General features: G+C 35.6%; 3 protein-coding genes across 13 annotated transcripts in view; 1 reads left to right on the top strand and 2 right to left on the bottom strand.

Annotated features, from left to right (window-relative positions):
- The window catches only part of nbr1a (NBR1 autophagy cargo receptor a), a 16078-nt gene extending 1489 nt beyond the window's left edge, over nucleotides 1–14589 (bottom strand). Inside the window, exons 1-21 of one of the 10 annotated variants that reach the window (XR_012387496.1) lie at nucleotides 14368–14575; nucleotides 13944–14006; nucleotides 13806–13824; nucleotides 13589–13611; nucleotides 13245–13427; nucleotides 11927–12004; nucleotides 11577–11791; nucleotides 9443–9562; nucleotides 9063–9314; nucleotides 8653–8869; nucleotides 8321–8569; nucleotides 7856–7978; nucleotides 7701–7776; nucleotides 7477–7587; nucleotides 6896–7072; nucleotides 6680–6805; nucleotides 4493–4632; nucleotides 4140–4418; nucleotides 3486–3562; nucleotides 2968–3034; nucleotides 1115–1217 (exon numbers count right to left, since the gene is read on the bottom strand). Coding sequence is in view for 6 of the 10 variants with exons in the window: in XM_073917445.1 (XP_073773546.1) it covers nucleotides 1115–1217; nucleotides 2968–3034; nucleotides 3486–3562; nucleotides 4140–4632; nucleotides 6680–6805; nucleotides 6896–7072; nucleotides 7477–7587; nucleotides 7701–7776; nucleotides 7856–7978; nucleotides 8321–8569; nucleotides 8653–8869; nucleotides 9063–9314; nucleotides 9443–9562; nucleotides 11577–11791; nucleotides 11927–12004; nucleotides 13245–13427; nucleotides 13589–13611; nucleotides 13806–13824; nucleotides 13944–14006; nucleotides 14368–14469 (2874 nt within the window). In the remaining 4 variants the exon portion in view is untranslated. 10 annotated transcript variants of the gene reach the window in all.
- An 897-nt stretch (nucleotides 14590–15486) lies between these two features.
- psme3 (proteasome activator subunit 3) lies at nucleotides 15487–21624 on the top strand. Its single transcript, NM_131376.2, is given in 11 exon segments — nucleotides 15487–15645; nucleotides 16249–16281; nucleotides 16383–16445; nucleotides 17283–17387; nucleotides 17502–17550; nucleotides 18360–18478; nucleotides 18557–18625; nucleotides 18744–18811; nucleotides 18906–18960; nucleotides 19055–19141; nucleotides 20840–21624. Coding segments are annotated over 11 exon segments (771 nt in total). The 5' UTR covers nucleotides 15487–15603; the 3' UTR covers nucleotides 20921–21624.
- Nucleotides 19495–25142, bottom strand: part of skap1 (src kinase associated phosphoprotein 1) — a 52970-nt gene continuing 47322 nt past the window's right edge. Inside the window, exons 9-10 of one of the 2 annotated variants that reach the window (XM_073917727.1) lie at nucleotides 23673–23766; nucleotides 19495–23132 (exon numbers count right to left, since the gene is read on the bottom strand). In XM_073917727.1, coding sequence (XP_073773828.1) covers nucleotides 23674–23766 — 93 coding nt within the window. In that variant the 3' untranslated portion in view covers nucleotides 19495–23132; nucleotide 23673. 2 annotated transcript variants of the gene reach the window in all.

The raw sequence follows: 25142 nt of genomic DNA, 5'->3' as shown, positions 1-25142 counted from the left end.
GGTGCATTGTGTTATCACCCCAAAAAGGAACAAAATATATATTAAAATGTATTCAAAAAACAATAAATAAATACATAAATAATAATTTAAGCTGATTTATAAATATATAGACATGAGAAAAATCACAGATTTATGCCAAACTTCCTTCTGTCAGCAGGTGGTGCTATGATTGACTTATTTTGGCATGTAGATGTCTTCAGGAGAGGAATCTCAACGAACGTGAATTTTCAGGCAAAGCTATAAGTACTCTTCTGCCACGGATATGCCCTTCTACGAAAACTCTAGATCTTCACAATTTAATATAGCCAAGGCCTTTAGATGACAATACTTAATTTTGGTGTTGATCTGATAAGTGTTGATCTGAGTTCGTTAAGATACAACACCTGGAAATCGCAAAAACCACACTTTTTGGCAGAGGAAGGTAAAAATATCTGACTTTATGTTGGTTTAGATTTTGCGGCAAATTTCGTATGTGTGCGTGAAATGTAGCTTAGGGGCCACTTCATCAAATGTTTATAGGTGGCGCAGTCAAGCCATATAGCCACACCCACTTCTGAAGCCCATATCAAACAATCATGTACACCACTTCTGGTGTGTGTGCAAAGTTTCATGAGTTTCCGAGCATGTTTAGACTCAAAATTCCCTCGATTAGGGGCATAATAATAATAATAATAATAATAAAAAACAGAGGAATTCTAATAGGGCCTATGCACCACCGGTGCTGGATCCCTAATTAAAGTGTACATGTAAATGCAACTACAACTATAAAACCAAAACATCATTTTTGCTTCTTGAAGTAAAATAAATATTAAGTGGAAAATTAAATATAAAAAATGTATTTTTACTAAAGATTAAGATTACTAAAGTGAACACAAAGCTAAATTAAAACAAAAAATAAAATAAATAATGGAGCAGAAAAAAATTAATGATTATACTAATATAAACTAAAACCACAAAATATGAAAACATTAAAAACTTTAGAATTATGAATAAAAATGTACAATAATCCTTAAAAAAAACTAAAAGAACACTTATCAGATATATACTGTAGTACCCCTCACAGTAAATGAGATCTGGTGTGTGTGTGGTGCATTGATGAGGAACAGTGTCAGACCTGTGCAGGTGTGCTCTGGCCTGTGAACAGTGCTTTATAAGCAGAAGCAGCTACAGACAGAGCTCCCTTCACCAGCCCCTCCGTCAGACCACCATTACGTGCCCTGCAGAACATCAAAAACAGGAACACAAGGTCATGCCCCAACAGTCTCGTGCCAACAAAACAAGAGGACAAGAGAAAATTACTGTTAAGAATCAGTCATGAAGCAAAGCTATGAGGAAGAACAGCTGCAAGTGAACATGCATGATTCAATAGGCAGTTTGTGTGCTTCTTTAAAGGGATTTAAAAAGTGTTATGTTAATCATACTATGAAAAAAGAACAAAATGTGGTAGGCCACAGGATAGCATTTTCTGCAGAACTGCTTCCTCTTCTGCTGCATGCAAGTTTCAGTTTTAGGAATGGGTGGATTCGAAAACTACTTGAAACCAGAACCATCACACTTTCCTACCCTGTTTGTATTATAAGTTTATACAGTAGTCAACATTTTAAGTGGATAACACTTTATCAAACTTGTCCTGTATATAGATGTATATATACACTACCTGACAAAAGTCTTGTCGCCTATCCAAGTTTTAGGAACAACAAATATGAACTTTCCTTCTAGTTGATCATTTGGAATCAGAAGTAGCTTATATGAAAGGCAAAGGCCTCTAGATTACGCTTATTTTACCTAAATAAAATATGATCATTCCTTGATTTTTAATTATTTCATTAGGTAAGGTCAGACTTTGCTTAGACAAAAGTTTTTTGACTTAACAGAAATGATGTACAGTATAGAATATAAAGTCATGGTGCAGTGGAAAAAGAATTATAATTATATACAATATTGTGTGTGACTCTCATGAGCTTGGAGGACTGCATCCATCCATCTCTGCAATGACTCAAATAACTTATTAATAAAGTCATCTAGAATGGCAAAGAAAGTGTTCTTGCAGGACTCCCAGAGTTATCAAGATTTGTTGGATTCATCTTCAGTGCCTCCTCCTTCATCTTACCCCAGACATGCTCAATAATGTTCATATCTGGTGACTGGGCTGGTCAATCCTGGAGCACCTTGAGCTTCTTTGCTTTCAGGAACTTTGATGTGGAGGCTGAAGTATGAGAAGGAGCGCTAACCTGCTAAAGAATTTGCCCTCTCCTGTGGTTTGTAATGTACTGGCAAACACAAATGTCTTGATACCTCTGGCTGTTGATGCTGCCATCCTCCCTGCAGATCTCTCACATGCTCTCATACCGAATGTAACCCCAAATTATAATTTTTTTTATGATTGCCAAACTTGACAGATTTCTGTAAGAATCGTGGGTCTTTGCGGGTTCCAATAGGTCTTCTGCGGTGTTTGTGATGATTTGGATGCAGTTCATGTGAAAAATTGATTCATGGGAAAAATTTACCTTCTGCCACTTTTCCAAATGATCAACGAGAAGTCAAGTTATTATTTGTTGTTTTTACAACTGGGATCAATAACAAGACTTTTGTAAGGTAGTGTACATCTTTTTGACTTCAAAACCTGATTTAATTTCATAATGTTCATGAAACATCTGAGCACAACAAATATCAGATGAAGTGAGTCGTACTGTTTTAATTCATTTTAAACTTTAACATTTGCTCTCCACCTTTTGCAGCAAATACACTTTACTACACTAACACAGTGTCAATATATTTTTCCTGATAATCTTGAGAACAAGACATGTTCTGTCATTCCTTCTGCAACTGAAGCCAGTTCAAGAAAAACAGCCCAAAGCCCTGAAATACGCCAAGTGTTCTAATCATTTTGGCCACTGCTGTGAATATAATGGAATGTAATGCATGTAAGCACAACTAAGAGCAAATGAAGTGGCTATGTTGTTATACCGGGGATCCTGGGGGCCACAGGTCTCAAAGGCACTAACAGGGGCCTCTAAATGAGCTGATCTGCAACCTAGGACAAAGAAAAGACACACACATTTGTTAAGATGACTCAAAGTCATCAGTTTATCAGTTTTAAATAACCAGTTTATCTGCACAATATAAGGTAAAATGTCAAGTGCAGTCTTATTATTAATATACACTACTACTAATAATAGTAATACTATTGTTGTTGTAATTATTAAATTATTATTATACTCTCTCTCTCTCTCTCTCTCTCTATATATATATATATGTATATATATATGTATATACACACACACACACACACACACAAGTTTTATATATATATATATATATATATATATATATATATATATATATATATATATATATATATATATATATATATATATATATATATATATAAAATCATGATAGCACTAAAACAACTATAATACATTATATTGCAAAAAGATGATGTTATTTTTCCAGGACTGAGTTTAGAAGACAAGAAATCTCACCGCTTGAGTCATCCTCGGGTTGGCATGAGGTGTTCTCATCCCCTGGTTCTGACTCAACATCATGAGATCTCACTGATCTGCAAAACAAGCATGAAGCCTTGAAAATGAATGGAATGGTCCATCTAGAGTAACAGTACAGTCCCTCTGCATTAATAATGGATTAGTTCACTTCCAGAATTGTAATTTCTTGATCATTTCCTCACCCCTTGTCATCTTTAATGTTCATGCCTTTGTTTATTCATTCATAAAAAGAATTAAGGTGCTCAGTACAGTTTCAAAGAATCAAACAATAGCAGCAAAACAATAAGGGTCTCTCTTATTGAAACAATCTGATATCTTATTTAATAAAATTATAAATTCACATATTGTTTAAGCTCGTCTTGCACTTACTACTTTTAAGGATGCAAGGTTTTATGGTTTAAAAAGTATAAACAATTGATCACACTTTTTTGAAGAAAACGACCAAACATTTTGCTAGGCAAGAGACATTTTCCACAGCAGGGGGTCTTTGAAGTTGCAGCTATATAGAGATAAACATTCTGGAATGGTTTAAAAAAAAAAAAAAACAGGGAAAAAAACAAGGGTTGACAATGACATTAACTCATATCTGAATTATCAGGAAATGTGAATTGTGGAAGCGAACTAACCCTTTACCTTGAAGATTCTTTGAATGTTTTTAACCTGTGTGTTCGGAGAGACGGCGGTGGTGACAGAGCGACAGGCACAGGAACCATTTCTGGAATCAGAGGAGGAGTGTCCAGTATCTGAGAGGTGGACAGCATCCGGTTCAGGCTGTTCTGAAGAACTGCGACAGGGCTTGGCTCTTCATTCTCTCCTTCAGCCGTGCTTGGGTTTTGCGGTGCCTCTGGCCCATTGGCAAGAGGTACTGCAGCCTGGGACATTGCAGAGCTATACATCGATTCTCCCAGGGGCCTGGAAGTATCGAAGCAGTCAGGCAGGATGACAATGTAGTCCTCAGATGAGGCAGAGGACACCTGGCTGCTCACCTCATCCCACTCTCCTGCTTCTTCCTCTTTTTCTTGCTCATTTTCACGTCCCTTTTGTTCCGCTTCCTCTTCATTCTCCTCCTGTGCAGCTGGGTCGGTGTAGAGGTTTTCATTTGAGCCAATCAATGCCTCTGTAAAAACTGCACAAACAGCCAAATGTGAACTGAAAGAAGGTGCTGCTTGAGCAAATAAAACTGTTTATTTTTAGCAAGCCCAAGTGCAAGCTCTTTTAGTGTGTCTGCTTAACCCTTTTGCATCTTCATTGACATTTTTTCTTTTACATTTTATTTGTCTGACTATTTAGACAATGTTAATACAAAATATATAGTTTTAAGGGTGTATTTTAAATTTAAACTAGGGATGTCCATATCCGATCACATGATCGCAAATCAGGCCAGATCACGCAGTTTCAGACTCGATCGGAACTGAACGTTACCTCCCGATCTGGATTCAAATACATATGTATGTTTGTATATGTTCTAATTACTTTTGAACACATCTGTAGTTATGCGCTGGTACAGAGTTAGACCTTCGCACAGAAACAGCAACACGTGGTAGTAGAACACAGAAGAAGCTTGTATGTCTGCGATCGGGAGGTATTATAAAGTTTATGAGATTTTTAGTGCCGCTGCAAACGTTCTTAAGGAGAACAGAAACAGGCTCAAACCCGACAAGGTAGAGACGTTAGTTTTTGTTAAGATAAACATCCATTTCCTTGTGTGAAACTTACTACTGTGATGACAGTAAGAGTTAGGAGTGTAGTTCCTAAAAGCACATAACTGGCTTTGCAAACACAGTGGCACTTTAATTAATTAATTTATTTATTTATTTTGTTTGTTTACATGCCTGTCGGGTATTTTAAGTTGAGGTGCTATTTGTTTTTATAATAGATTTTTTAATATTTATTGTTCCACTAAAATTCAAATGTGAAGAATTGATGTTACCTCACAGAAGTGCTCTGTTTGTGAACAGAGTTGTTGAATGTTAAATTAAGGTAATTTATTAAAAAAGGAACATCCTGCATCTGTTTTTTCACTCTTTAATCTTTTTTTTTATGTATTATAGAAATATCGGATTGGGTTTCAGCGTTGGTAGATACTCAAAATCAAATGACAAATGAGGGACATCCTGAATTTAAACCCTTATTTTCTTTCAGAAATGTGTTTTAAATTAAGTACAAAAAACAGTTCAAGACAAAATAGTAACGGACAAAAATGTCCCCAATTAAAACACAAAAAGGCTCATTTTCATCCCAGCTACAACTCTATTTTGTAATATTTATCAGAATATAATACCTTCATGAATTTTTTTTTACCAGACATGTTATCCTCTTTTGACTCTGGTGTAACTTTTTGAAATAGATGCACAAGTGTTAGAGAACTGTGAATGTGCTCAGGAACTTGTGGTGAGGCTGTGCATTAAATGTAATAGGGCTGTAAATTATATTCAGTTTTTTGCAAATTTTGCTTCACAAGATCTTAACGTTAAGTAAAAACTACACGTATTCATTTAGTTTTACCTGTTAACATTCACAAACATATACTATACATATTGAAAAGCCATAATGGGGTACTTTAAGGGTGCTTTCACACTAGCAATTCTGGTCCGCACCCGGGTTTGTTTGACATCAGAGTACGGTACGTTTAGCTAGTGTGAACGTGTCTTCTGAACTCGGGTACGTACCCACAAAATATACCAGAGTCCAGCTGAAAGAGGTGGTCTGGGGTACGGTCCTGGTCCGCTTCACTTCTGATATGAATGCAATCGTACCAAATAATGGATCCATCAACAGCATTTCATAACGTTCATTCGTGTGTGTGTGTATGTGTGTGTATCACGTACTGTACCTTGGTGACAAGCAGGACTAAGCCAGGGCAAGCATAGTGATAATGTCTGCTTGTCTCCTCCAAAAACATTGCGTTATGTTCTGAACTTTTATAATAATATTGCGACAGATGGACGCGAGTCGCTTTTCTGTATGTCCAAAACCAAAGGCTGTACACACCACAGCAGCTTGATGAAGCAAGCGTAACGGGGTTCAGAAGGAAAAAAGAAAGTGTGAACACAAACCAACCGAGAAGGTGGCCGGGGAGGACAATCGAACTTTGGTACGGTCCAGGCAATTAAACCAAGTGTGAAAGCACCCTAAGTAACAGTGACCAAGGAAAAAAAAAAAGGCATGCAGACCTGGAAAGACAGGTTCATCTGTTATGATTGGCTTTGACACAGGAACTGGAGCCTCAGGCCTGTTTATGACTGGTCTGTCATTCTTCACCGGCACTGATCTCTCCTTAAAGCGAACAGGATTTGGAACTGCAAAATAGGAAGGCAAAATGAACAAAAACAAAATAAGGCCAGTCAAATATCTGTTTTTTTGTGAGCAGAATTCCAGCAGAAGCTCACCATCATGCCTCCTCAGGCTGGGCCGTGCTCTGCGTTGAGGTTTGCGTTCTGGTTCCTCCTCAAGAGTCAGAGAGCGAATCACAGTCTCACACACAAACTGAGTGCCACTGATGTCTTCGTCTCCTTCCTCATTGCCTGGAACATCCAGAAGCTCGTTTTGTCTCTGAGGCTGCAGGACTAACAGAGAATAAGTCGTGTCAGTACATAAAAGGTCACTAGTAACACGTTCATAATCAGTTCAGGAAGACATTCATTCACAAAAGCCTTTAACAGATCTAAAAATCTGCATGGGATAAAACTAAAATTGCAATGGATAAAACTTAATCTGCCATGAATTATGTTTACTGGTCATTAGTATTTATTTGATTAGAAAACAGACAGAAATTAATACAGTTATTTTGATCATTTCATCTTTATTACAATTTCAAATAATCATGCTTTTTAAGTACTTGATATTGAGAACTATATAGGAACTAAATGATCCTGCAACTATATTGGCTGTTTAGACAGCAGACATCAGTAGTTGGTGTTAGACATGCATACAAATCAGCAATTCAAAGTTCACATTAACATATTCCAACCTTGAATTTTCTTCCTGCATGAACGTCCAACTTCGACTTTGCTTTGTCCTGTTCCGTGCTTCCCAAACAAAGCTCCATGGTGAAGAGTTGGAGATACACAGGAGGTCATATCTGAGAACATTACACAATTACTCTAAAAATGAGGCCAGACTAATTACACACATGACACTGAGGAACAGACCCTGAGGATGAATGACATAATTATGACCAGAATGAAGCCTTACCAGATGGGGCATTGGCTGGGACTTTCTCCAATTCTTGCACAATGTTTATATCCAGTAACTCAAAGGACAGCAGATCCTGGACAACAACAAGACTTTGGACATTATTCAGTCATAGAATAAATAAATGTTGTGCCTTCGCATCTGATAACGCATACCTGTGCTGTCAGCAAGTCAACAGAGGGGATGCAGTATTCTCTTCTGGAGCTGGCCGACACTTCACAGTCTCTGGTGCCTGACCAGAACATGCCGTCTTTCCCCATTAGACACAGATCAGTCCTCTGGACAGTGATAGACAAAATATTTAATTGCTATATATACACTACTGAAACAACCGTCATCATGTTGGTGCAATGCTGAGCTGAGACAATAAATCAATGCAATAATAAAGTTTTGAAAGCTTTAAGCAGTGGTTAGTTCACAGTGAGCTGTGTGTACATTAATCTTGTGGCATGGTGCAAATACGTTTAACTCAAGCTCTTCATGAGCTTGACAAACTAGCCAAGAGCTTCATCTGCAAGTTTCATAGAGAACCACGATACATTACGAAAATCTTAGAATTTATCCAGGAATACATCAGTTTATTGCCCCAACCCTAGAGCATTGGGTTAAAGTTGACTCACCAGTGATTTGCTGCAGTGGATGCTGGGTTTCTGCCCTGTGCTTGGCACCACCACAATGCTACACCACACTCTGGGCCCAAACTGCACACCACAATGTGCCAGGCGCCAGTGAGACGTGTAGGTGCCCTCCAGCAGGGGTGCCACAAATGCCACACTCACCACGCCAACCTGCCCCGGCTGCAGAAAGGGCACTGCGACCTCTTTTTGCTCTCGTGATCCCAGGGTCAGGTTGCCCCACATGAACTTCAACTAAAAAGACAGACACAAGCACACTTGCAAACGGAGGCCACAAAGATGCATCAAAACATCACAGTGAGGGTTTCAGAAAGTACCTTAGTGTCGGAAGTCCAGCTGATGTTGCCAGTGTTCCTCATCTTCCAGTACTTGATGAACTTGGTGCCTGGCTCCAGACAAGTGCCATCTGGTAGATTCTCATCCAGAAACAAGGCAGTCATTGTGGGCACCAAGGTGGAGCCGGAGACCTTGGGACCCCTGGTTTGAGTGCACAGAGGATCGTCAGAACAGCTTTGTTTCAGCGTCTGTCTTTTCCTTGAAGTTCATATCAAAAAAGTACAAAAAAGGACGTAATACATAAAGGCAGCGGGTGCTATTTTGAGGTAGTTCCATCCATTTGCCAGCGATAACTCAACTATAACAGACAATGTGATAAATCTTGATAATGTTTGTTCTGGGCTGGGTAGGGAGGTCACCCAGCCCTGACCCCTCTCAGTGTGGCCCTTACTCTGGACTGGAAGTTTGAGGGTCTGGGCACAGGGCCGGAGCTGGGGCTGGTCCTGCACCTAGAGACGGGGCGGGAGCGGGAGCAAGGCCTGAGGTGCTGGTCCCGTTGGAGGCTCCACTCCACAGCAGACCTCTCTTCTCCAGCCTCAGCTTCTTCTTGATCTCCTTCACCTCAGCCTTCAGCTGCCTCCGCTCTGCTTTTAGACGCTGCCTCTCCGCCTTTCTCACCGTCCTGTCACCCCGCCTCAGAAACCTGAAAACAACACAGAAAAATGAATTCAATTCCCTTAACAAACATATACAATCATCGCTCTAAACAACACGTTAGGTCAAGCAGAAAATTCACAACATCTTGAGCACCGAGTGTTTATTTTGGCCTACCTGGGTTCAGGGGTAACTCCACGTTCAGGGACAGACAGAGGAGTCCTTGTTCTCTTTAGGTTATGGCTGGGATCGTGTTTATGACTGCATGGCTCGCATAAGATGCAAGATGGACAAACACTGCACATAGGAGGAGGGAAGAGTTCATATTGAACGGTCATTCATTTTCTCAAATAGTGTGAGATTGGAAGAGTACTTCTGAATTGTAATCTTAAATACATTTCAAATTACTAATACCATAAACACTTGTTCTATTAACTCAAGACACCATCTAATGTAATATAAAATAGTACACCAGATTCATTACTTTAGGGTTAAGCTTAATAAATTCTACCCCTCTATCTTCTCTAAATGTAAATGTGAATCTGCTCCTAAGGACATCATTTTTGGTCATGCCCAAAACATTTTGAGTTTTGGAGCAAAATTGTCAGCATCTACTCTAAGGCTTATTCTTGTGACCTCGTCCCTGATCTAGTAATCAAGGTTTTTGGTTGCAGTCATCAAATTAAAAAAGCTGTTCAATATGGAATAGTAAAAGCTAAAAAATATATAGTCTTTGTCTATGGAAAAAGGCATCAAAACTACTTTTTAATTCCGGGCTTTCGTAATTTTCTACAGGGTATATGCAGGAATCCTAAAGTTAATTTTAATACCTTTTTAAGACTTTTTAAAGACCTTTTCAGAATATTTGAAGACCTCATCGCCACTTCAAATTGCAATCGGAGTCAAACCTTTAACTTAATAAATAGTTGTTAATAAACAGTTGTAGTTAAATAAATCAATGAAGCACAACCATGTAACAGAACTCAGATAAGCTAGGAAGAAACAAAGCTTGAAAGAAAAATTTTGCAGTTGTTTTCAGCGACAAGTTTCAGCCACTGTTTAAACTCGTCTTTCTCCAACCAGGAGAATGAAAACTTACATTTTCCAGCCGTCTGTTTGGCTCTATGGTTTTGCTGCATGTGGAGAGCGTCACATCACCTTGCCGCGTTTGCCGCAAATTATGTGACAATGTTTATTATGTTATATGTTTATGACCCGAACGGAGGAGCAAGGCTTGAGGCACCCCAGCCAGAACCAATCGCACAGATCGAGCATGCCATTGTTAATATTAGGAGGAAAATAACTATATATTTATGCTTTTTTGGAGTCAAACACTTTGGACAACGCTTGAACAAAATGCAAGACCTCGTAAAAACATGATTAAGACTTTTTAATAACTTTCAAGGGCCTTCATTTTCTCATATTTAATTTATTAACTTTTAATACTTAAAAGACCCTGCGAACACCCTGTTCTAGCACTTTACATTAAGAGACACTTAGACACAATCTATCTGATAACATTGCTGGCTTCAAAGCCCTGTGTAATTCTTTTTTTTAATTGACTGTCAAATGCCAAGGATAACAGTTTAAAGGTATAACCCTGTCATCGTCTGCAGGATCATTATATTGCCTGTGCCCACGGGCCTAGATATACATGTGTATCTTTGTTGATACTACTGGAGGAACTGATTTAATAATGGTTTTAAAATCTTTTGTCTTTTTTTGCATTTCTTTTCTGTCTTTATAATCGTTGTTGCCTTCTTTGTTGCTTTAAGGTGAAAATGAAAATATAATATTAAAACTATTTACTAACACATTACACATTTTAGGTAATGTAATCTGTCTGATTCATTTTAGATTAGCTTTATTATATCATGAGCTCTATTTTTTGCCCATTTTCGAACTTCATTGGATGTGGCAGTGCAAATCAAGATACCAGGAAACTGCAAATACTACAAAACTGAATAAAAAGCAAACAAATTATGTTACCATTAACCTATTATAGGCAATTGATGTAGATTTTACCCTTTTTCCCCAAAAACTTATGTACATAAATTTCCAATTAGTTGGCTTAGATTACAAATATAAAAAGTTAAAAAGAAAAATCTGTAAATTTTGAAGACTTAACTGCCACTGTGACAATTCCATGTAATCAATCAATATATAACTCTGGAGTTATGACCATTTTAAATGTGAAATTATTTTAAGTTTTTACTTTTTTAAATCTGACTATTTAATTCAGTTTGCTTTACCGAGTACTATCCAGCACAGAATATTAGTCAATATTCTCAAAGCTTTAGGACATTCTCACCTGCACTGATATCCTCCCCCAGTGGCTGGTCCTTTGCAACTACTGCAATTTGGAGTTGAGCTAGAGGCCCTCAGTGTGGTGGAGCTGACTGGTTTCTGTGTGCCAGAGGTGCTTGGTTCCTCTGCAGGAGGATCTGAGGCTCTGTGTGTGCAACACTGGCCAGAAAACTCACTGCACATCCTGTCCACCACCTCCCTTACCACTTGGTCTTTGAACTACAAAAAGAACAATTTGGACCAGATTAAACAAGTAATGACTTTAATATGAAATGTAATATGGTGCATTTTAGTTATATGCAAAAGTAACGTTATCAAAGCAAGACCCATTAAATCATTTTTAAGACACAGTACCCTGTCCATGTAGGATTTAAACCAAGTGGGGACTGCTTCTTCTTCAGTTTTCATCCCTTTGTTTTCTTTGGCCACAGCCTGTTTGTGAAAACCAGGAAGAGAAACACATTTTCTCAATCTGAAAACATCTTGCTCAGCAATAAGCTCAGCCCATTATAATTTAACAACATTAACTTTAGCAATATCGGCATGAACTGTGAGACAACTCACACTTGCAGTTCAGCTAATAAGTGTGCACTCCCCTTGCAAAATAGGCAGAATGTTAATCATTTTTGCAAAAGAAGAGGGATTATTAAAATTGAATGCTATTTATTTAGTATGGTCCTGAATATGCCATTTCACACACCAGATGTAAACTGCCTTTTACAGTTAGACATTAGCATGCACTTTTTCAAAGTAAAGAAAATGATAATAACTGCATTTATGAAAAGTTTAAATACTAAAGAATCTTAGCAATGTGTGCTGCTACCTGGATGATTCATTACTTGTTTGTGAAGCTTGTTCAAGAATCCCTTGTTTGTCATGAGCAGTTAAATTCTTCAGAAAGATCCTCAAGGTCCTACACATTCTTTTCTTTTATCTTGTGTATATATGAATAGTTTCCAACAAAGACTAATTTTGAGATCAGTATTTTCACAATAATTATAATTTATTAACTAAGAGACATACTGTGTACCCATCTACACAAGAGTGCAAACCTTTGTACACAATGTACAGTTCCGTGCTGGTTTAGTTTAAACATCATAATTGTATTTAATACTGCCCTTCAAAACTAAATAAAATACTTACATTTCTAGCAGAAAAATAATGAATTGAACCTGACCATCCATTTTAAGATTAAAGAGCCTCAAGAAGGTAGTGTGTTGCCTTTGAATTGTTTTCAAATTTTGCGATATTTGTATATAAAATTGTCCTGATGTGAAAAAAGTGCACATGATGCAAGAAAGACAAATAATATTATGAACATTTCTGCAGTTTAACTGTTCAGGACAAACAAGTGACTCATAAACATCTATCAGAACAATAAAAAAATAACATCACACATATAATGGCAAATAGTATTAAGATTTTAGGGTATGTAAACTTTTCGATAGTGTCATTTTTTTTTTTTAGATGAATGTATTATTTAGTCATAAAGAGTATGTTTCAACATTTAATATATAAAATCTCTAATTCATATAAGTAATAACAATATAGTAATATAAAATATCCAATAAAAAGGGTTTCCTATTTTGTTAAAATTACATTTAGATATTCTGCAAAGGGTTAGTAAAAGTTTGTACAGAACTGTATAATTAAAAGATTGCAAAGTGCTTACCGATTCCCGCTCGGGGGTCACCTGGGTCTCTTTGTCTGCCATCTTGACCCTAGCTCGATATGGCGGAGCTGGTCTGGGGTCTATCTTTAGTTCCTTCAGCTCTGCCTTAACTGCACCACCCTCTGCCTGACCCTTCATCTTATAGACATTCATGTGGAGCTGGTTGGCTTGTTTAAACGCACTCTAAATAAAAATACATTTATTTTTAAAGCCTTGAGATTTTTTTTAAATTATGATCATTATAATAATAATTTAATACAGCATGGGCCTTATTCAGATTTGGCTTATAAATACAAACACACACACACACACACACACAAAACTGAATTGTTTGATGTTCTTACCTTTAGAGCTTCTGTATATTCATCTGTGATGTTGTCAAATAATTTTAAAAAAATAATAATTAAAAAAAAAATATATATATATATATATATATATATATATATATATATATATATATATATATATATATATATATATACAAACATTAATTTTCATTTTAATAATATTTCAACATTTCGAGTTATTTAGTGAAAACAATTAATAAAATCATATACATACCTTGACTGTTTATGCACACCTGTAATGAAAAATAAAACAATAGATCTGTAACAACTTTTAACTCATATCCATCAATGTAATATATTAAACAAAAATGCAAAGATGATATAAACCCGTAATTAAACTGTTATTATTTACCTCTTCGTTGTCCTCGTCAAAATATTTCACTTGAAAATGGCTCAAGCCGAAAGTAGTTTTAATCTAAAAGTTATAAACAGAAAATGTAAAGAAGGCACAGTAAGATTAAAACGAGAACGATATTTTACATCGTTAGTGTTTATTTAGAAGCTGTCATCTGATTTATGGCCGAACAGAAAGGTCAAGAGCAAATAATAGATATTGCTGCAATTTACATCACTGTGGATTTTAAAAGAAGACCCAGCTAAAATACATGTTAAGACATATTTTCTATGACAGGATTAAAGAATTTGCCTGTACGTTATTCGTTTTTAGCATCCGGTTAAAGGTTTGTTTATGTAGGCCTCAGCTACGGCCTTGTAGGACCAAGAAATGTAAACGTCCCCACATAAACGCCACCCAGCAAGGCTTAATGACTCCTTACCCAGGCCTCCACAGTCTCCCACTGTGCTTTGTTCGTGTCCAAGACTGGAAATTTCTTCACGTTGCCCCTAAAGTTCACTTTGACAGTGACGGGGAGGTTCATGTCTGTGAGCCAGAGTCAACGGAAGCGTTTGATGAGGGGATACGACGCTCTAAATGCCCGTGGTGCTGTCAACACTGTGAGACTTGTCTTTTGCGTTCTTGTTTACATCGCTAGATTCAGACACGCCTCCAATGTACGTCACAGGAAGTGTCTCGGATTTGCTTACGTTCGAACAAAATATTTTTATACTTTTTATCAAATATCAAAATAAAAATTGTTCAATGGTAAGCGAAAGCTTTTAATTGTTCTTGTGGGTACTTATATTGTGATTTCATCAAATAATTTATGTACAGCGAGAAATATGACGCAGACATGCGCTTCACTCTTTTCCAAGTCGTCAAGAACATAGATATATCAAAATACATAGATACCGTGTTAAAAGCGATATTCACGTCAGGGATCAGATTTACCTTTTAAAGAGAGAAATAGAATTTGTAGCCATAATGTCAAACTCTATTACTAGTATTATTCTTAATGTTCTATTTTATTATTATTACTTACAAGAACAACAGTGGTAATAATAAATAAATAAATAATGGTTTATTATGATTATTGATTGATGATTGTTGATGTTGTTCTTGTCATTTATTTTCATTATTGTTATAATTATTACTTAAATTACAGTATCTCTGTTATTGTTTGTTTGTTATTTCCCCCATGTTCATTAATATATTCTATTAACCATAAATTTTTTATCTAATTTGCAATTAATAAACCAGCTAAATCAAAATGACCTGACCTTTTCATCAGCGAATAAGCCCAGTTTAAACTGGGTCAGCAAACCCCAAATGTTTTATAGTAGCCTACATCAAACAGTCCATACTTTTGATCCAGCACAATTCACCCAACAATGTGTTCAAATAAATAACCCAGTACTTTTTTCAGTGTCTATTTAGAATACAGCCAAACCGCACACGAATAAGCTGCGTTGTCGTTGCATTAATTCGACTGAATTTGGTCACGAATGCCAGACTCTTTCTGCACATCTATCATGTATTCGCATCTATGGCCTCTGTGTTTTACGTCATCTAAAAGCGCGCAAGTGCCTTGTGGCTGACAGCAGTTAGTAAGCCACACGGTTAGTTAATGCTTTTAGGACAATCCCTTCATTTTCACATTTCTTGAATTAATACGATGTCTTCGCTCCTGAAGGTGGACAATGAAATCAAAACAAAGGTAAAAGTCTTAACGTTTCTTTTATTTAAACACGCCGCACTCAAATAAACTGTTTGTAAATGTTAGCATTGCGGCTAGCCGGCTTGCCCGTGAGTCACCTCGTGAGCACATCTGCTAACTTTCAGATCCAGATTTGCTTGTAAAATCAAACAGTTTTCAAATAAAATATTGATTTAAACGTTAAGTACGTTCGGATTGTATATATCAGATCACCAAGCTGAAGCCGAAGCCCCCACATGTTCGGCGGAGTCGTTGTTAACAGCGGGTGTGCGGATGAAGCGTGTTTTTAGCACAGCAGCATGTCGTTACGGGAGAATTGGAGAGAAGTTTGCCATCGTTTTTTTCCATTAGCGAGCTAAAAGTAATTTTTAATATCTACTTATTTTGTCAAAGGTTTACAGTTAAGATCATGAGGCTAATAAATTAATCCAGCGGGATTGTGCAGTTCTACATTCAGCGCCCTAAAACAGAAAGGCCGCCAGCTGTTTTGTTTTCTTAAAGCGATTTTATTAAAAATAATAAAAGCAGTGACTGCAAAATTCAGATTGGGAATTGCCTTAGTTGTGTTTCTAAAATTACATATTAATGTTTTTGTCTTGTCAGGTTGATGCTTTTAGAGAACGAATTACATCAGAGGTAAATTAACGGAGATTACATGTATAAATTATACATGTATTATTTATATACCGACATTTCTTTGACTATTTGACACTTATTGTTTTATTGTTGACATATAGGCTGAAGACTTGGTTGCAAACTTTTTCCCGAAGAAATTGTTAGAACTGGACCAGTTTTTGAAGGTAAGTGTTTGATGGTGGTTTATGATCAGGGTTTTGCTTTGTCTCTCTTCAGATTGAAGGCAAAAAGTCGTAAATTGGAGCAGAACGTTTTAAAATTGCAAAGTCTTGATTAAATGCTGCATGCACTTCAATGATTTGAATGATTTTTAGTTTGTTGTCCAGGACAAAAATCTAAACGTCCTTCAATTAAATCACATTGACTTGTTATGAAAAATTATTTTTTTCATTGTAAATGTTAAAGAAGAACTTTAAAAATCTCAACGGCTACATATCTTGAAATGAAAAGTCAGACTTTTGAGAAATCAAACTTAAATAATAATGCTTAAAACAAGTTTCTGCAGTTTTTTTGTTAGAAGTTCACTTTACTTTGGAAAAGTTTTTCAATGAGAAAACCCAACCCAAAAAGTTGGTGTGGCTAATACAGCCCATGGTCTAACACAGGAGACTGTCTTATATTTTTTATTATTTTTGTAGACTGAAGTAATTGACAGCTATGTTTTGTTCTGATATTTGTAAGGGCTTTAGAGTTTGTGAATGGATATATTTGACAATTATTTAAAAAAATCAAACTAAATTATTAATATTATAATTGTTTTGTTAAATGTATTACATTACAAAAAAAGTTATAGGGCAACTGAAAATCTTTTCTAACTGGGATATTTAAAAATAATCCTTAGCATTTGTAAAATTTTGCAATTTAATTCGTAATGGTCTAAAAAAATCTTAAATTTTACTTGGTGAAACCCAGATGTTGTTTTAAAAGGGGCTGAAACCCCAAAATGATGCATTGAGTCTTTTACCTGTTGTACAAACACTCATACATTTGATCACTTGTAGGATCCCACAATTAATATCACGGAGCTGCAGGAAATTCATTCAGAGATCAATCTGACAGTGCCAGACCCAATTCTGCTTACAGACATCCACGATGGGATTGAGGGGGTAAAAGTCATTTTCTTCAAGTGTCTTCTTCATTAGTCAGTCATATCATCTATTGATGTTGATCAAAAATCTCTGAATATGATAAAAAGATAACCTTGACATTTTTCTCAATAGCAAAATGCTAAAAAGAGGAAATTTGAAGATGGAGCAGGAGACGACAAAGGTGGGTATTGTCTTTAGTTTACCAAGTTAAACAAATATGTTTTGAAAGTGTGCAGTGTTGATTGTCAATGATAACACATACTTGTTTTATTAAATGCTCATATTGAAACTGGGAAATATTTCATTCTGTTTTTTATATTTATGCAAAGAATATTTATATTAACTATAAATAAATATTTATGAGCAATTCTCAGTGCAACACTGGTGTTTTGGCCCTGGGTGAATGTATTTTGCATTAATCATTTTACTCTTCCTAAAGACAGGTTTCAATTCATTTAAACTTTTTGCTGCCCCTACTGGCTGTTTTAGAGTTGTATTTGTATAATCATGACTGTGTTTTATTCATGACAGGCCAAACACTCTGCAAAATACTGTTGAAATTTACTGGGGGAAAAAATAAAAACGGAGATCTTGTTTGTTTGTTGTTTTGTTTGTTTTTCGTTTGTCTTTTTTCCTCTCTTTTCCATGTGCTCTGCTGTGCTGACAGATCCAGCCCTCACTCTTCTTTACATTATACTAAAGTTCCTGTTTGTACAGTGTGTCTTAAAGTATTAAAAGTTGATCAATTAATGTAGAGAAATTTAAGGCCCTCAAAGTGTTGAATGCTATTTTGCAAGGTATTACATTTTTTATAATTTTTGATTATACAATGTATGGTTTTATGCTAAAGTTTGCCTGAATTCTGTGAATATCGGGATGCTGTGTAGTTTATGAAATCATACTAGATTTGATATCATGCTGCTTTATTGCAGTAACCAATGCAACACTCTCTGATTTCACTCTCTGATTCCTGTATATGCTCTGTTGTAGTTGGCGGGACCAAGGTCTTTGTCATGCCTGGTGGAATGATGAAAAGCAATGGCAAGCTGGTGGAGCTGATTGAAAAAGTCAAGCCTGAAATCAGAACTCTTATGGAAAAATGCAACACAGTACGTTGATAGTCTTGTGCCATCTTTCACTCAAGCGTGTTAGGTAAATGATTAAATAATTTTCCCGTGCTCTTCTAGGTCAAGATGTGGGTTCAGTTGTTAATCCCTAGAATAGAAGATGGCAACAATTTTGGTGTCTCAATTCAGGTATGCTGCCACATTAAATATTTTCCACTGTCTGTGACCTTTGGACTTATCAGTGAAAGTCAAATGCAGAAGTTGCTAGCCACTGACCTGCAATTGTGATTGTCGTTACTGTCCACAGGAGGAGACGGTTGCTGAACTCAGAACAGTGGAAGGGGAAGCAGCATCTTTCTTAGACCAGATATCCAGGTGCTTCACTCTAAATCCATATTAATGGCAGACAACGGCTTGCTTTTGAATTTTATTCATATTAAAAAAAAAAATCCTTATATTTTTTTTCCAGGTACTATATCACAAGGGCAAAGCTGGTTTCCAAAATAGCAAAATACCCTCATGTTGTAAGTCATCATTACACTTACAGACTAGCATTTATGTCAGGTCTATAATATGTTTTATTATATTTAAGATAATCTCATGTTATTGGATGTTTAGGAGGATTATCGCCGCACAGTGACAGAGATTGATGAGAAGGAATACATCAGCCTCAAGATTATAGTGTCAGAACTGCGAAATCAATACGTAAGTACTGCTATACTAGTTGATGAATAATTATGCAAAATGTTCTAAACACTGTAGAAAGTGATCTAATCAATATGTCATGGAAACATAGTTTATGATGAACTCATGATTAAGTCTATTTCTCTAAATGTATAAATGTATATTTATTCAGTTTTTATCATCATTTTAGTAATATAATTAAATATGCAAGTGCTTAGAAAATGTGTGTACAATAGTTTAAGTAATATTTTCTGTCTTGGTAGATATTAGTGGTGTAACGCATCACAAGTCTCATGGTTCAGATCACATTAGGATTTTTTTTGTCACAGATCGGACCTTTTTTCAGGTCAGACAAAAAGGAGAGGAGACAAATGTCAGTTGCTTTCCATTTATTACAAAAACAGTAATGCAAGACACTTTTGGTTTTAACAAACAGAACCTAATAATCAGCTGAATTAAAATAATTGGTAAAATATTCAGTACTGTGAAAAACTGAAACGGTTTCTACAAATATTGCTGATAACACTAAATGTGTAAATATAACATTATATTTTTTACAACCCATATTTATTTTTAGTCTCATTTTCAATAAATGATTCAGTTATTCACTCATAAAACGTCATGTTTCATTGCTAGACGATCATTTTTGAAGAATTGTTCAGTTGCATATTTTTTAATGGCTGGTTGTCGCCACCTATTGGTTAAATTATGTAATTGCTGCCTACAACTTTCATTTGTTGAATGCGTTTGACAATGATTTTAATCTTTACCATAAACATCACTGGTTTCATTCAAACTATAAACCGTTCTCCCAGTACTTCTGTCTCATTTCACTGTTTGTAGCTTCATAATTGGAAGGATTAATAAATATTTGCAAATCACCATCATTTATATATTATGTTGCGTGATTGTTGAGATACCAATCCTTTACTGATTAATCATGCTTAAACTTAAACTGAATGCATTAATGCAGGCTAAACAAGTAGTAACAGAAAACACCTTCAATGAGACTCACCTCAGCCCGAACAACCTACCACAACTTCTTTCGCCATCATTATATTTTACAGAAAAGCCTAAATGCTTTCATATATGTGATTTGAATGACGTGAGAGGCGACCTTTCTGTGATCGTAACAAATTTAGGATTGGATCAGAGTGGGGCCAGGTAAGATCACTCACTCTGATCCCCCGAGCTCTGAGGGTTGTGGAAATTCCAAATTGATCCAAAACAAACAATTCTAATTGGCTTAAGTTTGGCAAGGAAAACTCGGCACATGCATCAACCAGCAGAACTTGGAAAGTTTAATAAAAATAAATGGATAAATATAAGATTAATCTACCAGTATAAAAAGGTACTAATCCACAGGCCATGTGTGTTCCAAACCATGGGTTGTGATCCGTATGAATCATGGATCAAACGTGATTCGTTACACTGGATATTTTGTGAGACTTTTTGGTGCTTTGTTTACCAAACAAGTAGTACTAATTGGATTTGCATTGTAAACCTTAAGTTAAAAAGTTATCTTATTTCATGTGTTAATGTTTTAGACACTATGTTCCTAAAAATCATTCTGCATAAATCTATTTTTAATCAATTTTTTTGTAGAAAAATATATGCAGGAATAGCAAAAAATGGTTATTTTGATTCCACTTGAGGCAGTGGTATAATCTTTTACAGTGTAGATTGTGATGACTTTAATGAGCTAAACTTGTCCTGCAGGTAACATTACATGACATGATCCTGAAGAACATCGAGAAGATCAAGAGGCCGAGGAGCAGCAATACTGACGCCCTGTACTAAGACCCCCGTCCCCTTTCCTTCCCGGCCCGATTCTCCACCATTTGGAGCTCGTGTTAGCTTTCAGGTGGTTCTAGAATAGTTCCGTCACCCATTATGACCAGGCCAAGAGACGCACCACTCGATCGGGCCTGATAGAACATGCCACTTAAGATAGAATTGTAAAATATTGTCACTATTTTAAACCCTTCAAAATAAGCCCTTTTTTGTTTTGTTTCTTAGCGGACAGTGTAAATGTATAAAGGCAGAGCCTGAACATGCGTCGCAAAGAAACTGTCTCCGATTTGTTTTTCTTTATTTAATTAAAGAAATACTTCAATCGTGAGTTTCTTTTTTTTTATCATTTGCAAAGCCAAAGTCCATGTAGTTCAGTTTTTGAATCCACTTCTAAGCCTCTCTAGGGGTCGCGTGATTGATGGATCTACCCTTGATGGTCGGTTTCTCCGGTCGAGAAGCTCTTATTGATGCTGTATTTCACTTAAGCGTTTTGCGTTGTTCATCTGAAATGTACGTGTAGGCTAAAGAGTGGAAGCGAGGCAGTTCATGTGCAAGATTTTATTTGGAGTGTGAGCTGACAATTATTACATGGAGTATTATATTTTCATCTGAAACGACTGATTCATCAAATCCTGGAAGCTTTTTATTGTTCTTTTTGTCCAGTTTTAAGAGTGATACATTTTGCTGAATAAACTATTGTTTTTACAATACATTCAAGGCATGTCATTAACTGCTGTTGTGCTTTTTTTGTGAATAATTGTTTAGTTTGTTGTGTGCTGCATGTATTCAAACAACCAAAAAAAAACAAGCGTAAGATGTAAAATTTCGTTAATTAGCTTTTTGCTAACAAAAAGAAACTTGTATGATGGGTATTTTTCTCTAGGAGTTATTCACTACCTGACAAAAGTCTTGTCGCCTAGCCAAGATTTAGGAACAATAAATATTAACTTGACTTCTACATGACTATTTGGTATCAGAAGTGCTTTATATAAAAGGCAAAGGCCTCTAGATTAAGCTTATTTTACCACAATGTCTTGATTTTTAATTATTTAATTAGGACAGTAAGGTCTGACTTTGCTTGGACAAAAGTCTTGTCACCTAACAGAAATAATGTACAGTATAGAATATAAAGTCATGGTGCAGTGGTAAAAGAAAGAATATTGTATATGACCGCCATGAGCTTGGAGGACTGCATCCACACATCTGCAATGACTCAAATAATTTTATAAGTCATCTGGAAAGGCAAAGAAATCGTTCCTGCAGGAGTTCATCAGAATTCTTTGGATTCATCTTTAATGCCTCCTCCATCTTACCCCAGACATGCTCAATGTTCATGTCTGGAGACTGGGCTGGCCAATCCTGGAATTTCTGTGAGAATCCTAGGTGCAGGTTCCAATAGGTCTGCAGTTTTTGTGATGATTGGGATGGAGTTCAACAGATAATTCATTGGTTTAAATCTACCTTCTGCTACTTTTCCAAATGATCAACGAGAAGTCAAGTTATTTGTTGCTCTTACATCGGGATTAATAATGAGACTTATGTCAGGGAGTGTATGTGCTGAATTGGCTGGTACTGCATCTGATCTACAACTTTTAAGTGCAGAGTCAAGTAAAAAAAAATAAAAAAATAAAACAGGATTTAAGGATATTTCAAGATTCTGTCTTGATCTAAATTATTTATAAAATTATATTTAGTAATTGCTGATAAAGCACTGTCTTTATATAACAGTAAATGAGAACTGCTAAAATGACTTTCTCATGCTACAAATGGTTTTCATATGTACACTATTTGCATAAATGCACTGAAGAAAATATTCAAAGATGATTCCTAATAACGATTTACTATGTTTTTTTATAGTAGTGGATGTAAATTGATTTGAGCTGAATTTAAACACAAATTAATTTGAACATTATCAAATTAGTTTGAATTCAACCAGTTTGCAACAGTATTGTAGAAATCAATTGTCTGTGTGTCTGTGTGTCTTGTATTTGAATAAATCAGAAAACTAGACTTGGACAATAATAAGCCTTTTAGTGTACACACATTAATAATAAAAGGCTTATTCACAAAAACACTTAGTTCTCAGATTGGATAACTATTAGAGCTTTTTTTTTTAAGTTTAAACATTTCTATTAATTATTATTAGTCTATTAACTAAAATGCAATTCATTTAAACTTTGAAGACATTTGCTTCTGTGATCTTCGCAACAAAGCAAACCTAGAAAAAGACAAACAGAAATGAACACTGGTTTGAACAACATGCTCTAAAAGAATGAATCTTTTGTAATTAATGTCTTTGTAAAGGGTATCTTACGTTTTAAAAACTACATTTTAGACCTTAAAAATTCTTAAATCATTTTAAACAGGTCTTAATTTTCCTATGTCAATCTAAAGCTACCCAATCGGTTCAACACATCCAATCACAAACACTCCATCTCAATAAAAGTTTATTTATTAACTCTATATACCATTATGGATTGATCAGCCTTGTGTACGTCTGTAATTTCATTCATAATGGACTCTAAAAGGTCTCAAGTCTTGACTTGATGAAACCTGTAGAAACCCTGTTGTAATTTCAGTCATCTCCAGCAGGTGTCAGCATGGAGGAGCTGGCGTTAATGCTCAAGTTATTGTAGAAACTGATCAACTGGACAGCAACAGTGTAATACGTTAACCGTTTACGTGTATTTCTCACTCTCGGTATCTTGATTATCCAGAGTAAGTAATTACGGGGAATGGCGGTGTGAAAAATAAATACCTCATAGAATATAAGCAGGGTGTAAAAACTCTTTGGGAACTATGCCGATGGCACCATCTAGCTCACCGACCCACCATCCATAGATGTTATACTCCTAGAAACACAGAAATACAGAGACAAACGGAATTGGTCAATGACTGCAAATAGGACACCAGCATATACTTCATTGCATTAGACACAAAGCATCAAACAACATCTTATGTAGGATAACCCTGCACCACAAATTCAGTACAATTTTCCAAAATTGACATCTTTAGATAACATTAAAGTTAAATAAATAAGCAATTGATGATATCCTTTATTAGAATTTGCCAATATTTGGCTGAAATTGTGTTTAAAAATCTGGATTTCAAAAGTTAAAAAATATATAAATGTTGAGACAATTATAATGTTAACACTGTCTAAATGCAGTCTTTACAATACACATTACTAACCCAACATGTTTAGTTGTAATATATTTACATTTATTTTTATATATGATAAAAAATAAATTCTGACATTGTGAAGCACTTAAAGATTGTTTTTAATTGTGCTGAATAATATACTAATATAATAATATATCAAATAAACAGATAAATTTTCCTTTTCCTTTATACCAACATGTTCAAGATTTTTTGTAGGCCTACATTTCCTACTGTAAATTTAATTCAGCTCATTCTTGTTGGTAACACTATAATAACTACACAATATGCACATTTATTAAGCATTAGCAAAGTTATTTCATTATCTGTTAAGCATAACTCTACATTAGAGGTGCCCAAACTTGGTCCTGGAGGGCCGGTGTCCTGCATAGTTTAGCTCAAACCCCAATCAGACACATTTGGGCTAGCTAATCAAGCTCTTACGCTTTCTTGAAACATTCATGCAGGTGTGTAGAGGCAAGTTGGAGCTAAAATCTACAAGACATCGGCCCTCCAGGACCGAGTTTGGGGGATGTTTAAGGGATTTATGAAGCATAAATATTCTTCACTTTAGATTAGGTCACAAAACTGGATGTTGAGTTAATAAAGCATTTATTAACATACAAATTAAATATTTATATATGCCTGAATAATAATATAATAAATGTTGATTTGAATTGTTTATTAATCATTTACTAACTCCTTCTGAATAATCTTAAAAACCCAAAAATACTTTTAAATACAAATGATTTGTAAATAATAGGATACTTAATTTATTCATAAAAATGAATCAGTAACAAAGTATGAAAGTACAGTTATAAAGTAAATTTTAAATGTGCTTATAAGTCAAAAATAGAGTATTTGTACACTCTCAGAAATAAAAGTACGCAAGCTGTTACTGGGGTGGTACCTTTTCAAAAGGTATTTGTACTTAAAGGGTCCATATTGGTACCTCAAAAGCATTTATTAGTACCAAAAAAATCTTTGTACATTAGGTACTGCTATACCCTTGAGGTATTATTATGGACCTTTAAGGTACCACCCAAAGTGACAGCAAGCGTGCCTTTAT

This window comes from Danio rerio, chromosome 12 (genome assembly GCF_049306965.1).
Source record: "Danio rerio strain Tuebingen ecotype United States chromosome 12, GRCz12tu, whole genome shotgun sequence".
Taxonomy (NCBI): domain Eukaryota; kingdom Metazoa; phylum Chordata; class Actinopteri; order Cypriniformes; family Danionidae; genus Danio; species Danio rerio.
Note: the sequence above shows the minus strand (reverse complement) of the source record. Positions and strands in the feature narration are given on the sequence as shown.